The 14,830-nt window shown below is 34.7% G+C and overlaps 1 protein-coding gene across 1 annotated transcript in view; it reads right to left on the reverse strand.

The window, feature by feature from the left end:
• The window catches only part of LRRC2 (leucine rich repeat containing 2), a 215,077-nt gene that overhangs the window by 75,454 nt on the left and 124,793 nt on the right, over positions 1 to 14,830 (reverse strand). Inside the window, exon 4 of the mRNA XM_001369142.5 lies at positions 12,543 to 12,699. Within this exon, the coding sequence (XP_001369179.4) occupies positions 12,543 to 12,699 (157 nt within the window). The remainder of the gene's footprint in view (positions 1 to 12,542; positions 12,700 to 14,830) is intronic.

Here is a 14,830-nt window from a genome sequence, read left to right on the forward strand (position 1 = left end):
ATATAAATGTGAAGTATTTTTAAAACTCACTTGTCATGTGACCATGACCAAATTTTCCTGAATATATTTTCCCCTTTATTCCATTTTTTATAAAGTAAGGACATAATTTCTAAAACACTTCATAAAGCTAATATAACAGGCAAATTTTAAGTGTTATTTTAAGCCAGTAAGAATTGTTTAAAACAAATTAATGCTTAAGAATAATGATTTGGAGTAGGTTATAAAGCAGGGTTAACCCAAGAGATTAAAAGAATATATTATTAGGAATGGAAATTAAATCTGCCATCATAAAACTTAAATGACTATCTTAAGTTTACCATATAAATGTGTGGCTTTGAGCAAGTCACTTCCCTTTTGGGACCTCAGTTGCCTTACCTTCAAAAACAAAACCATTAGAGCTGATTATTAGTAGTAGGGATAATCCTGGTATGTTGGGCTTTTTATAAATACTATTTCATTTCATTTTATTCTCACACCAATCTTGGAAAGTAAGTGCTATAATAGAATAAGAATTATACAATACAACCATATTATAGAATTGAATGATATAATATAACAATATTATATATATGTATATAATAATTGTATAATATAAACATATTATATAATTAGAAAATAAGTGAGTGCCTTTTTCAGATCTAAATCTATGACCCCGTATGAAGGTCGTGTTGTGTATTGGAACAATCACTGCACTGGGAGTCAAAAAACCTTAACTCAAAGCATTACAGTTGAAGAAACAGGTTGAGGAAGGTCGAGTGATATGTCTAGGGTCACACAGATATAGAAATAATTACTTTGGATATGATTGAACAAGCCTCATCCCTTCTCTCTGTGTCAGTTTCCTCATCTATAAATAAGGGTGGCAATACTGCTTACTACACAGAAATGCCAAGGGAAAGTGATGTTGAAATCATACAGTGTTATAGAAATGTAAGCAGCTTTTTCTTATTCACTGATGAAACTTATTTTATGTCATAAAAATTCAAGCTAATATTGCTTCTGATATATTCCAGAGCTTTGCCAAGGTAAACTAATAGGTCTTCTATTGCTGGAATTTCCATAAGAGATCCAGAAGTTCTTGATTCTCTATATTTCTGCCTCACACACTTTTAGAATTCACTGGATATAATAACAATGACAAGTATTTATATAACATTAAAGGTTGCGAAATGCTTAAAAATATTATCTTGTTAATTCCTCTCAATTGCCCCCAGAAAGTAGGTTCTAGAATTACCACCAATTCATTGATGAGTAAACTGAGGGAGAGGTGAAATTTCTGAAAAAAGATATGAACTCACAGTTAACTAATTCTAAGTGCCATGTTATGTCCTCATACCTGTGACATTTTACAAGAGGAAAATGTTATCATGTTTCCACCTTCTTCATTATAGAAAAAAAATTTATCTTCGATACTCAAACTTTTCTTTTTCTTTCAGAATTCTTTTTATTTCTGTTGTTAAGCAAATTGTTTCTCCTGGGTCTGTTCACTTCTTGGTCAGTTCATACAAGTCTTCCCACAATTCTCTGAAATCCATACTTGAATTTTTAAAAATAATTTTAAATGTATCTCCATAAATAAAAAAAGAATGTAGAAATTAGTTTACTAAGCAATTTCTATACCCATGTAGGGATATAATGTAATTGAAATTGCCCTAGAGTTAGAACCAGAGAATTCAGGTGTTAATACTGACTCTATTAATAATTGTGAGACCCTAGGAAATCATTTCACTACTTTAGGCCTCATTTTGCTCATCTGTAAAATGGCTTGGAGATGATTTGATGATATTTAAGATCCATTTAAACTCTAAATCCTTTTGACTAAAGTTATCATTTCACAGCTTAAATTCTAAAGTGACAACAGAGACATCACGAAGATTTAAAAAGAACAGCAGAGAGATGCTGTATAATGATATGATGGTCTTTGATTGTTAACTGTGTTCAAATTTTATTTGTTTTTCTTCTTTGCATCTAAGCGGGCTGGACAATAGGGATAGGGCAATTGGAACTCTTTAATAACTGGACTCGTTACTGAACAACAGTTATTGGACCCAAGAAATGCCTCTCTGTACTCTTGTTGTAATGGACAATTTATGTTCCTAAAAGAAATGGAAACAAGGTTTTAAAGAGAAAAAAATAATAAAATGAAACAAACAAATATACATGAGATAGAAAAGGAAAGCAAAGTCCTCAGCAAGAGGTTAGAGAGTTAGAAAGACCTTCAGCGAAAGAAGGAAAGGATGAAGACAGCTGAACCAGGGACCCCTCTCCTGCTGCTATGATGTTGACAGATTGTTGCCTTAGTAACCATAAGCAGCAAATCCCTGACTCCTTTGACACTTTGACCTTCCACGGGCTCTTCCTAAATGATCTTTCCCTCCACTGACCACTCCTCTGGCTCTTTTATGTTATTGCTTGGAGGTCAAGAAGCTGCTTGCTTCTCAGAGATGCAAGCTTAGCTTTTTCAGGGTTTTGATCAGTTACACTGATTTTTTCCCTCTTTTTCTTCTTTGTCTTTCAAAAATGCTATATATTACATGAGGTGACTCACTGGGAGGGGAAAGGGAGGGATTTCAGGATGATGTAAAACAAAAGACATCAATAAAAAGCTATTTTAAAAAAGAAAATAGGGTTCTACAGGAGAAGTTGAAATGGGGCCAAATTCGTAATCCAATAAGCATCTTTGGGAAAGTCTGGGCTGCTACTACAACATTCTTGTTTAGCAAAAGATGGAGAGTTTTTTATTGCTGCCCTATCGGTGGCAGTTCTGAGGACCTGGCTATTAAAAGCTTCTGGGAGCAGAAACTTTTTGTGTCAAATGTCACTGTATCATGACTTAAGACACCATCATTCATGGGCATCTATCCTTTTCCTTCCTTGAAAATGCTCCCTTGTGTGCCTGTAACCTCTGTCAGATTCAGTGAAGACTCCTATTCTAAGACAAATAATAGTTAAGTAAAATGAGCATTAAATCCATAATCTGATTAATATATAACTTTATGCTCTGGCTTTAAAAAAATAAATCCCATGTGTTCCTTCATTTGAGAGCTCTCCCATTAAAGTACTATGATTAGAGCATCCCATAAAGCTTTTCTTTGCTTTGTGAAACTACACAGCTTTTCTCTATAATGACAAAGGCTGATTTTTTAGTCATAGCATTTGCTGATTCATGTTAACAAAAACCCTCCACCCTCCAGTATCCTGCCTTTACTTTGCTTTGGACAAAATAGTTAAGCAAGGCCAGAGAATGATCCTTGTTAACCCAGATTCTAAAGTGAGTTATAATACTAAGCAGCATGCTCTCCTGTCATCTAACTAAATGCTCTGCCATCTTTTGTCTGAAGTAGATTTTTGGATGTGATATACCCAGCAGAGTACTGGAACCAGCTCAAACCTGTAAGATCCAATTGTTAAAATTTTAATATCAGCATTAAATCTCAGGATTCAGAAATGTCTACAAATCAAAGCTTGATTTGTTGTCTTGCTGATTATCTAGAGTTAATAAAGTATTAATAATGCAGATTAAATTTAAAAGTGTGTGTGCATATATTTCTTCTTTCTTTCTAGAGAGCCGAGTTGTTAAATATTTACCAACAGATCCCTGTATCACTCTATAAATAGTGTTTGAGTTCATCAGGATTATTGTAGAAATTCAGAAAATGAAATCATTACCTGACTAGAAGACCTAGTAATGTAGGTGAATTTTATAACAATAATAATAAATAACTGTCATTTGCATTGCCATTTTAGGTTTCCAAAGTGCTTTAGTTTTTTATGTTGATTATCTCCTTTGAGTCTTACAACATTACTGGGTAATTGAGGTTCAGATATAGCTACAGATAAGGAAACAAGGTTCTGCCAAATATTCTGTCAATAAACAGCCTAAATCAACCAAACAGAGAGTCAAGACTTCTTCATTGGCTTAAACCCATGACCTTGAGCAACAGTTCTACCAGATTAATACTGCACAATATTGAGTCTGTTGGAATAGCCCAAAGACTATCCAATTAATGTAATCATGCCTCATAGAAGATGTGTTTTCAGACAAAGAAGAATCTAAAAAAGTGGTTCATCCTTGCCAAAGGGAATCCTCTAGAAGAGAGAACCAATGGTATAAGACTAAAGTGGAGCCATCACCACTACTCCTGAAATGCTTATCAAGTTTAAAAGAAAATGGAAACAAAAAAGAAAGTTAAGACAATTATCCAAAGCATAAATAATTATCCTGAAGATGTCAATGAATGTTTTGGTCAGTCTTTTGTTTTTATTTACCTCTGCTCATACCTTATAAGGCAAAGAGGTCTGACTAGTCAGCTTGGTTATGATGCAAGCCCATCAGTGTTATTGTCAGCCTGCCTACCAAAGTTACTTTTGTAGGAATAATTCAAGCAACATATAGGATTGTAAAATTGAATCTGGTAGAGACCAAGGAGAGCATTTAACCCAACCCCCCTCATTTGATAGATGAGGAAACTTAAACTCTTGTCTGAGGTTACAGAAATGATGAATAAAGAGAACTGGGATATTTTTCAATGCTAGAAAAAATCTAATTCACTAATTATTTTTTACTAAATTCTATTAACAATATTAAAATAGAAATGCATTATCCTTCATCATTTTTTCTAACGATGGATACAAAGTGGGAAGTCAGATGGGAAAGAAGTGAGAAATTCTCAAATCTAAATATCTTTTGGGAGGAAACAGAAGGGAAAATGTTGGATTTCAAAACTTATCATTGGAAAGGGATAATAGTCCTGCTGGGGGCCAAGTATAACAAAGTCAGGTTCCCCACATTCAGTTCTGTCTGCCTGTCTCAATTTGGAACAGTGCTTCTCCACCAGTCTAGAGGCACTCAGCACAGACTGCCAGTTGATATAATACATTCCAGACTTCAGGCCTTTTTACAAGCAACAGATTCAGCAGCAGGCACAATGGGATCCTATTATCTCTACTACTATCTGAAAATTAATGTAGCTTTGTGAAACAGGGGCATTCAACCCCAGTGGTCATCTTGACTTGATCCAAGGCTATTAAAAAGGAATATACTGTTCATATACGAGAGTCTACAGACACACAGATAAGATGATCTGGTAAACACTCCCTTCAGGTTGATTTCCTTTAGGAAATGGAGTTTGTTTTCTAAACCTCAGTTTGAACATTGGCTTGGACAGCAAGAGGGGTTAGCTCATTAAAGGATGTCTTACTTGTAGTACATGTGCCTGAAGGACTGCAGGGAAAATCCTGCATCCCTCTGCTGCAGGTGCTCATTTGTTTGCTTTGTTTTGTGTTATTGGGGTGGGGGAGAGGAAACAACTGGAAGAATGATTTATATGGAAAAGCAAATTTTCATTTGAAGCTCTGATTCCTAAAATATTTCTTTTCATGTCCTTTCTAAAATGATCAGGAAAAGAACTGTCGAGAATCTAGAGACAAATTCCTTTCTGTCAGTTCATTTAAAGACTTATCTGTCTGTCAGTTCCTGTCTTTTCCCAACATAAACCTAAACCAGGGTTTCTTAACTTTTATTGTATCATAGACTTCTTTAACAATCTAGTGAAATCTTCTTTAGAATAATGATTTAAATGGATAAAATAAATACACAGGACTCTAAGATAGTTATCTAGTTACCTAGCAATATGTTTTATGCATGTATAATATATCCATGTTTTATGCATATACAATGAACATATATGTGTGTATAATTCACATATATGCTGTGTGTGGGCACAAATGAGTATAAATTCACAGATCCACGGCAATCTCCTTAAGCCAAGGGCATTCTAGAGCCAGCTCAAACTGGCAAGAGAAAGGTGATTGTTAATTATTTTAGTTTTGAGTATTTACATCTTTGAAACATTTCAAACATTTCAAATCAAGGCTTAATTTATTATTTTGTGGATTACTTAGAAATGAGAAAGTAATGGGAGAAGTATTATAAATTTGTATTCTGCTAGTTCAGAATTCTGCTTTTCAGAGAACCTTATTGAAGATTTGCCAACATGCCCTTCCCTTAGGGATTCTTGGACCCCAGGTCAAGAATTTCTGGTCTCAACTATTAGCATTCTCTCATTCAGTGATGGACTTGACACATCTGTATTGCCTCCCAGTTAGATACATCTGTGTTAAGCTGCTCATCCCCAAAACAACAATATCATCCCTTCCAACAGTCAAAATGTTGGGCAGAAGTCATGGCTTACTTGTTTTTCTGCCATGGGGTACAACAGGATCCAGACACTAACTGTTTTATCTACTAGAAATCTGACTCATTGATGTCCTCTTCAGGAAGACCAGAAATGATTCCTTTAACCTTCCCTTCCCTCTGTTGTTTTATAAAAAGCATTAGACTCTTATGTAATTTAAAAGGACTTCCCTATGGAATATTAAAAGGATGTATATGAAGGATACATATATGAGGAATGGTTTACAGTAACAAATAGAAAGGTAAATAATTTCACAAATTAAAAAGACTCCTATAGGTGTACTGGTTCTTAAGACCGACTCTACTACATCTACTTATATTTGTTAACTTTTACTTCTATAACTTCCTGACTACTCTTAACTTTGAGGTCAACTTAGTCAAATTTTATTGCTGGGATTTGGCTGGCCAGGGCTGTTATTCTCAGGTCTCTAGAAGATTCTGGATATCAATTTCAGGGTGTAGGAGTCTGGAATGTAGGCAAGAACTGCCTCAAAGTAGCAGTTTTGCTAGAAACCTTGTGTTAAGATAACAGGAATTAGCACATCTAGAGGAAATGATTCTATATCAATTTGATAAGAGACTATTCAACTTATCAATTTTTAAAAATAGTTCCAGAAAGTGATGGGGACCTACAAAGACCATCAATTGGAACCATCTATTAACTATAGAAGTAAGACCCCTTGATAATCAGAAGGAAAGAAATTATGGCCAATTATCTAACAAACTTTAAGGAAAAAAGAATATCTACCAGCTATAAAAGATCTGTCAGAGCCAGGTGATAGCTCAGAATAAAGTATTTTGTTGAGTGAAAAACCCTGTGAAGAAACATAAAAATCTTCCCTAGAACTGAATGGGATTTCTGTTGGGAGATGATTGGAAAGCTGAACCCTAAGGGAGCAAATTTCTAGCTATAGAGAACCCTGGAATATAGTAACAACCTATAACATTTAGAAATACTGCTCTGATGAAAATGATGATCTACTCATTAACCACTTCTGGTACAAATATAAAAAGTTTGGATCTATACCAAGGGATCTAACCTAAAAATGCTTCAACCAAACAACTAGTGACAAGAGTAACATGAAATAGTTGGAGAAATAGGGAAATCAGACTCAGCAAGTCAATGATACTGGTTGACCATTCAGTGTATGTCTGTTTTGCATAGAATTTCCCAAGATACAGCAATCATACATTATCCATTCTAACTATTGTCAGAGACTCGAATGCACCACAATTATATCTGCTAACTGTGCACAATTTGTTGTTTGAGATTGTATCTTCTCTAGTATTCTGATTCTTCAATACTCTGCATTTCTGAAGGAGGGTTGTTGGGGCCATGTAAGCAGAAAGCTCATCTCTGACATCTTGTTCCTCACCTGGCAGCAATACATTTGATTGCATGGATTGATGGGGATCTGATTGGGGATGTAGACTCTAAATGATCACTCATTGGAAATAGAAATAATATGGAAATGGGTTTTGATCAATGATACATGTAAAACCCAGAGGAATTGTGCATTGGCTATGGGAAAGGGTTTGGGAGGAGGGGAGAGAAAGAACATGAATCTTGTAACCATGGGAAAGAAATATTCTAAATTAATTAATTAAATAAAAATTTCCAAAACTTAAAAAAATAAAAAAAACAAATACATTCGGATTTTTTGACAGACTTCTCCCTCCCTTCAATTCTCTCATATTTTTCAGGTTCCTTTGGTGTGTTGTTTCCCCTCATTAGATGATAACTTCCTTGTGAACAGGGATCAACTTTATTTTTTTCATATTTGATCCACAGCACTTAGTGCAGTGCCTGCACCTACTAGGTACTTAATCATGTTAATTTACTGACTGACTTTATTTTTATATAAGCTAATTATCATGCATACATTATCATTAGAAAAGCATCTTGATATTGCTCTTCCTAGCTTTTACATTGCATTCTTGACTCTTTTTCATTCTTTTTATAATACAAACAAGCATCTACAATTCTAAAATGTACATGTAATATGTTCTATGTGCCACTAAAGTAGCATGCCTTGTGGTGCTTTGCATTGTGCTGTGCCTATTGCATACACTAATAATACTAACTGTGCCAGTTGATTGTGATGGGTGATAGCCATTCCTTTTATAATGGATGTTGAAGTTATATTATTAATGATATACATTTACAGATTTCCAGTGTTCTTTAAGGACTGCAAAATTCTGGGTACAGGAAGGAATAGAGCCCTGAGTTGCCAAGATCTGTGATCACAGAGATTTTAGAAGGCATCCCCAGAATCCCAAGAACTTTCCTGGGACATAAAGAATCCTGGGATTTGTATTTTCAGTCATCCAGAAAAGCTTGGTTTGCTTAGTAATTCTTGTAGTCTTCAGGGAAAAAACTTCTGCCAAAGTTTTGGGAATCCAGAAAACAGACGCAGAGAGGTGAAAAGCCAGTCACAAATAGATGAGAATGAATATGAGACTTGAGCAAATGGAATGACAAGCCCAATGTGGAAAAGGGACAAGATGGGGGTGGTAGTAAACATGGCTTGAAGCTGAGAGCAGGATCAAAGCAAAATATTTGTCAGTTGGCAAGGGAAAAAAAAAACTAGTCAACAGCTCCTTTCTCAGAGTACAGTGTTTAGAAAATGCCCTCTCAGAATTCAAATCTCAATTGCATTTGTCAGACTAATTATGAGAAAGGGGGAGGAAAGGGGAAAATGGAATTCTAGGGTGAGCCCCTCACAACTGACCATGCATTGAAAGTTTATCAACATTTTTTATTTGATATTACTAGTAAATTACATGACCATCAATGGTAATTTACTTTAAAACTGTAAGTTCACTGTTTAGATTGTGTGAAGAAAAACTAGACTATGGAAGATGTTTGTCCTATTTTATTTTGGGGTAGCGATTTGGCAATTAGAGCTGCCATTTTGCTAATTTATTGATATTATTCTTGGGCTAGCCATTAGACTGCCTTTGAAAGTCAAGAGAAAGAGAATAAAGAAACAATTCAGTGGCAGAGATGAGTTGGGGCTGGTGTTACTAAATAGACTCATGTACATATCATTTGCCCAGAACCTACACTGCTGTAGGGGAGGATGGAATGAAAAGATTTTTTAATCAAAATTAAATGCAATTTCTTAATAAATTCTTGTTGATGGATTTGAATGATTCTTTCTCCACTTTGATACACCTTAAAAACTATAGTATCATTACTTTAGAGTCAAAATGTACCTTAAAGGTCATCTAGTTCCAACCCCTCATCTGATAGATAGAGAAACAAGCTCAGAGGGGTTTGGGTACTCGCCCAAGGTCACAGAGATAGTAACCACATCAGGATTCTAACCCAAACACTCTAATGTCAAACCCAGCACTTTTCTCATTCCATTATATCATCTTCAGTCAACAAAATCCTTTAAAATGCATTGTATCCAATATAAATTTATTCTTATGTGACCAGATCCAGCTACTCTTTTTGTTTTCCGTAAGTGCCATGATTCTTTTCTCATAATTTGTAGCCACAGAGAAATTATTCCGATTTCAGTAATGAGAGATTTCTTTTCTATTAAGAAGTTGCTCATTTGCTTATAGTATATGTTGCTCAAGATTTGTTACATGCAATTTTCTTATAGGAAAAAGCATTCTTAATTTATAGATGTGAATCTCTTGAGGAGGTTTTCACATCTCTCATTTCTTGATCCCATATGATGTTTTCCAGTATGGTTTTCATCATTTTCCTTTTGCCCGCCTCAGTGAAGTCATCATGCATTAAGGAGTACATTAGTTTAGTTGCAGGATCTTAGATTTTTCCATCTAATTTCTTTACTGTATCACCTACAGCAGTTATGTGTTGCACGAGGTACAGTTATTTTAATATATTTATAGTATATGTAGAACTTTATGGTTTGTGAAGTGCTTAACCCATATTATTTCATTTGATCCTCATGAAAGCCTGTGAATTTGGTGTTATTATTATCTCCAATTTGCGGATGAAGAAATTGAGGTTGAGAGGTGAAGAAACTTGTCCACAGTCACACAGTTTGTTAGTGTGGGGAGAAGTATTCAAATACAAGTCTTCCTGACTCAAAACCAAAACTCTATCCATTATGAGAAACTTTCTCCCTTCCATCATCTTCAGGACAGTCTTTTTGCCCAGGCTCATAATAAGTAATTCAAGATAAGATGAGGAAGTATACTATGAAATTATATTTTTGCTAACTTGTTTGATGAAACTAACTCAACTTTTTCCCTTCCTTTCCAAGGAGACATCCTTATATTTAGCTTTAATTTCTTTATTTCTTCCATTTTCATTTATAGAGAGAATAGCAATGTATATGTGGTTTCTCCAATAAGAAATTGTTTTTCCCCTTTATAAACAATGAACCCAGCACATTACCTTGTAGTGGGCATGTAAAAGAATGCTGAATCAAACTAATTAAATTTATCTGGTTTTTGACCATGGCTAAATAATCCATCAACTTCAGATGTTGCAAACCTTCAGATATTTAGTCTTTCTATACTTCAAAACTAGACATGATCTAAAATAGATCTGTATATTTCTCCTCTTTTCTACCTTCTACTCAGACTTTTGTAGCTTCCAGTCTTAAAATACTGTGCTAAGAAGGAACGTGAATCTAAGGTTCACACAAAAGTTAGGACATGGATGAACAAGTTTGATATAGAACTATGACAAAATACTGTTGTGTTGATCTCTTTAACATAATGACCAACTAGACCAAAACATCTTTTTGCTCACAAAAGCTCAAGCAAATCCCTAATACTCAGATTTGGAGTCAGGTATACCTGGAAGCAAATTCCATCTCCACTGGTTTGTTTGGACCCATCAAGGAGTCCTTTAATATCAGTCAAATTCTTTTGTACTAGCAAAATCAAAGCAAAAACATATATGAACCAGTTACTCTCTGGGGATGTTTGCACCAATTTGAGAGGCAGAATGAGATTTCCTCAAACAAAATCAAAGATATATCCTCTAAACCTCATCACTAAGCTCTCCTATGATAAGACTTTTTCACTCTCCTGGCTTCAGTTAAAAATTGTAGTCACTAAAAGTACATCAGGGTGACTATGGTTCTGGGACTTCCTTTTGGTTATACCCTACATTTCAGGCTACCTAGTATAAAAGAGTTCATGATCAATAGGGACAGTAAGGATGCAAACACAAACAAACAGTACAATTCTGGTCCCACTAAGAGTCTAATATGATAAATCATCTATGTCATGTTATATAAAATAGGTACACTTATTCATGATATTTGTGGGTTACAGAATAGTCTCTATAATGGGAAATATTACTATTACTAAAAGAGGTAATGCTATTACTTTATTATAACTAAAGAAGCAATGAACTTGGAGATGGGAGACCCAGGATCTATCCTCAATTCATCTACTTACTAACTGTGCAAATTTGAACTTGGAAAAACTGATCTAAATCTGTTTCCTAATTTTTTAATTAAAATAATAATAATAATAACATGCTTATACAATCTACCTTACAAGATTGTTGTGAAGAAAAATCTTTGTAGGCTTAAAAATTATATATAAATAATAGTAATAATAATAGCTGGCATTTTATTTCACAGTAAAATTGCAAGATGATTTATTATTCAGAGATTCCATTTCCCATCCTCCTGCAATCATTTTGAACCTGTTGAATTCTCTAGAAGCATCCATTCTGGACTTCTTTGACTTCCCTACCATGTCCCCATGACGAGTGCCTTCTCCCTGAGCCCCCTTCACTCTTCAGCTTTCTTTTGTATGTTGTCTCCCCCCAATAAATTACAGGCTCCTTGGAGGCAGAAACTCTTCTTTGTACTCCTAGTGCTTCGCACATAGTAGGCACCTACTAAATGTTTATTGACTATTGGCTATGTGCATTATTTTCTTTGAGCTTTCACAAGAACCTTGTGAGTGACATGCTACTAGTATCATTAACTTCAATTTACAAATGAGAAGACAGAGTCTCAGAAAGGTTAAAAACCTGCCTATAGTCACTTAGCTAATAAGTGTTGGAGATGGGATTCATTCCCAGGTCTACCTGATTCCCAATCCAGAAATCCTTTCATAACACATGGAGAGGATATGCTTAGTGAAAGAATCATTGTTGCCATCACATCTCTAAACTGGCACGTATCTATTTCTCATAAACTAAGGAAAACAATAGAGATACTATAAATGGTCTATATGGGTGGAATATAGGAATCTATAAAATTAACCTATCTACATTCTGAAAATAGTCATCTAAAGAGAGAGGTTGAAAAGCCTTAACCAAAACAACATATAGTGATATAATTGTCTGCTCACCCCTAAGGAGACGTCAAATTGCAGTAGCTCAATCACATACCAATTTCGGTGGGAAGATGTGTAATTTGGTTTTTTGGTAAATCCAGAATTCTCATTTCCCGAAAGAGTTGAATATAAGTAGGGATAGTATGAATGAGGGTGTTTTCTATGTGCCATTCTTTCAGATAGGTCTGTTCTTGGAGGGAATCTGGGAGTTCCTAAAATGGAATAAAATTATATGCATCAGAACTGTCATGTGGGTATTTGGTATTCAATGGTAATGTATAAATATATACACACGTATACATACAATCATGCATATAGACAAGCATTCATACATAAAGTGGCCAAATAAAATAGTATATTGCCAAAAGAGTTAGCAATAAAACATTTTACGACATAGCCACTTGCCAAAAAGCATCAGAAGCATAGATGTCATTTACTTTAGTTTTGAAAATGTGCATACTTTCAAAACTGCATTGAAGAGACAATATTTTTAAAAATCATATGCTTGGTGAAACTAAGAAAAAATTGGGGATGGGGGAAGAGAGTGATACAGTGAAGTCCTTATTTACAATATAGAAATTTAATAATTTTAATGATTTTTACACCTTTTCCTTTAATTATATTAATAAGTTAGTAAAGATGTTTTTATAATTTTGCTATTTTCCTCAATATTACTAAATATCCCTATTGGCTATTGTGAAAATAGCTCCAAAAAGCAGAGAGAGGTTGACTTTACAAAGTACTTATAACCAAAGAAGAATAGAAAGTCAAGTGATCTGGGTTCTAATCCTAGAAGACAGATAATTAACTGGAGAAAAACAATTTTATTGTGAAGACCTTTGTGACCAAACTGGGCCACTAATTTCCACTCCTAGGAAAACCAATAACTATTACCTTGTTTTTTTCCTCCTACTCTTTCTATTGATGAATCACTAACTGCCCAACATAAACCAGATCCTTCCCCAACCCTGACTTCCCATTCTCCTATCCTGATTCAGCACAGTTGAACCTTATGCCATGTCTCACTTGAGCCTCTTCTACTGTCCCCTCTGGAATTTTGTTCCATAATTAACAAAATTGCCTTCATTTTAGTCCTCTTCCTGAAGGATTTCTTCCATCTATTCCACCCAGCCCTAGTCACTTCTCCACCATTAACTTGCCATTTGTATCATGCTCCCCAACACAGTGATCCAAAAGAGGGAATTGTTATACTCTTTACTCCCCAAATGCTATTTCCAGAACAACCTCCAATCACTCCATTTCTCCTTGTCTTATTCCTCCCAATCCTATTATTTGTTCTCAAAAGAATCTGCAATATCTATAACCGTCAGTATTCTCCCAATCTATCATTACTGCTCTGGTCTCATTTTTCTCCTCCCTGAATCTGAACTGTTGAGTTAACCAGTTCAACTCCTTTGCTCTTCTATGCTCTTGAATCTCTTGTTCTCCCTAAACCCTTATCTTCTCTAAGCTGGTACCTCATCAAACTCCAGTCCTGTTTTTTCCCTCTGCTCCTACACTTGTGCTGCTAAATAGAGTTGGAAGAAATTACAAAACTAAACTTAATCCACTACAAATTTATAACATCTAATCTCAACTAAGCCCTCACTTAAATTATATAATCCTTTTAGAGGGAATGGACCCTTAGATGCAAAAATATTTATATCATCATTTTGTTGTAATAAAGAACTGGAAACCAAGCCGGTATTCATAACCTGGGGAATGGCTGAAGAAATTATAATATATAAATGTAATGAAATATCTTTCTGCAATAAGAAATGATGAAAAATCTAGGAGGACTTTTATGAATTGTTGCAGAGTGAAGTAGGCAGAACCAGTGATGTTTATCACATTGTAAAGGAAAATGACTTAAATTTTTAAGAGCTATGATCAATGTAAAGAAAAATTATGAGTACAGAAAACTTGACATTTCTTATTTCTTAGCAAAAAATATGGAATCAGACATAAATTTTCAGACACAGCTAGTGTATACATTTGTTTTATGTGATGCTATTTGTTTTTATAATGCAGAGTTTTTATTTAAGGCATAAGAGAGTTGAGGCTGAGATGACATTTTTAAAAAGGAGGGGCAGCTAGTTGGCTCAGTGGACTGAGAGCCATACCTAGAGACAAGAGCTCCTGGCTTCAAATCTAGCTTCATATACTTCCTATTTGTGTGACTCTAGACAAGTAACAACTCCCATTGTCTGGCTCTTAACTCTCTTCTATCTTAGAAACAATATACAATATTAATTCTAAGATGGAAGGTAAGGTTTTTAATAAGGAAATAAATGTGAGTGTCAATGGATCATTAAAGGTAAAGCAAAACAAGCAAAAAAAAAG

This window comes from Monodelphis domestica, chromosome 7 (assembly GCF_027887165.1).
Source record: "Monodelphis domestica isolate mMonDom1 chromosome 7, mMonDom1.pri, whole genome shotgun sequence".
Classification (NCBI taxonomy): domain Eukaryota; kingdom Metazoa; phylum Chordata; class Mammalia; order Didelphimorphia; family Didelphidae; genus Monodelphis; species Monodelphis domestica.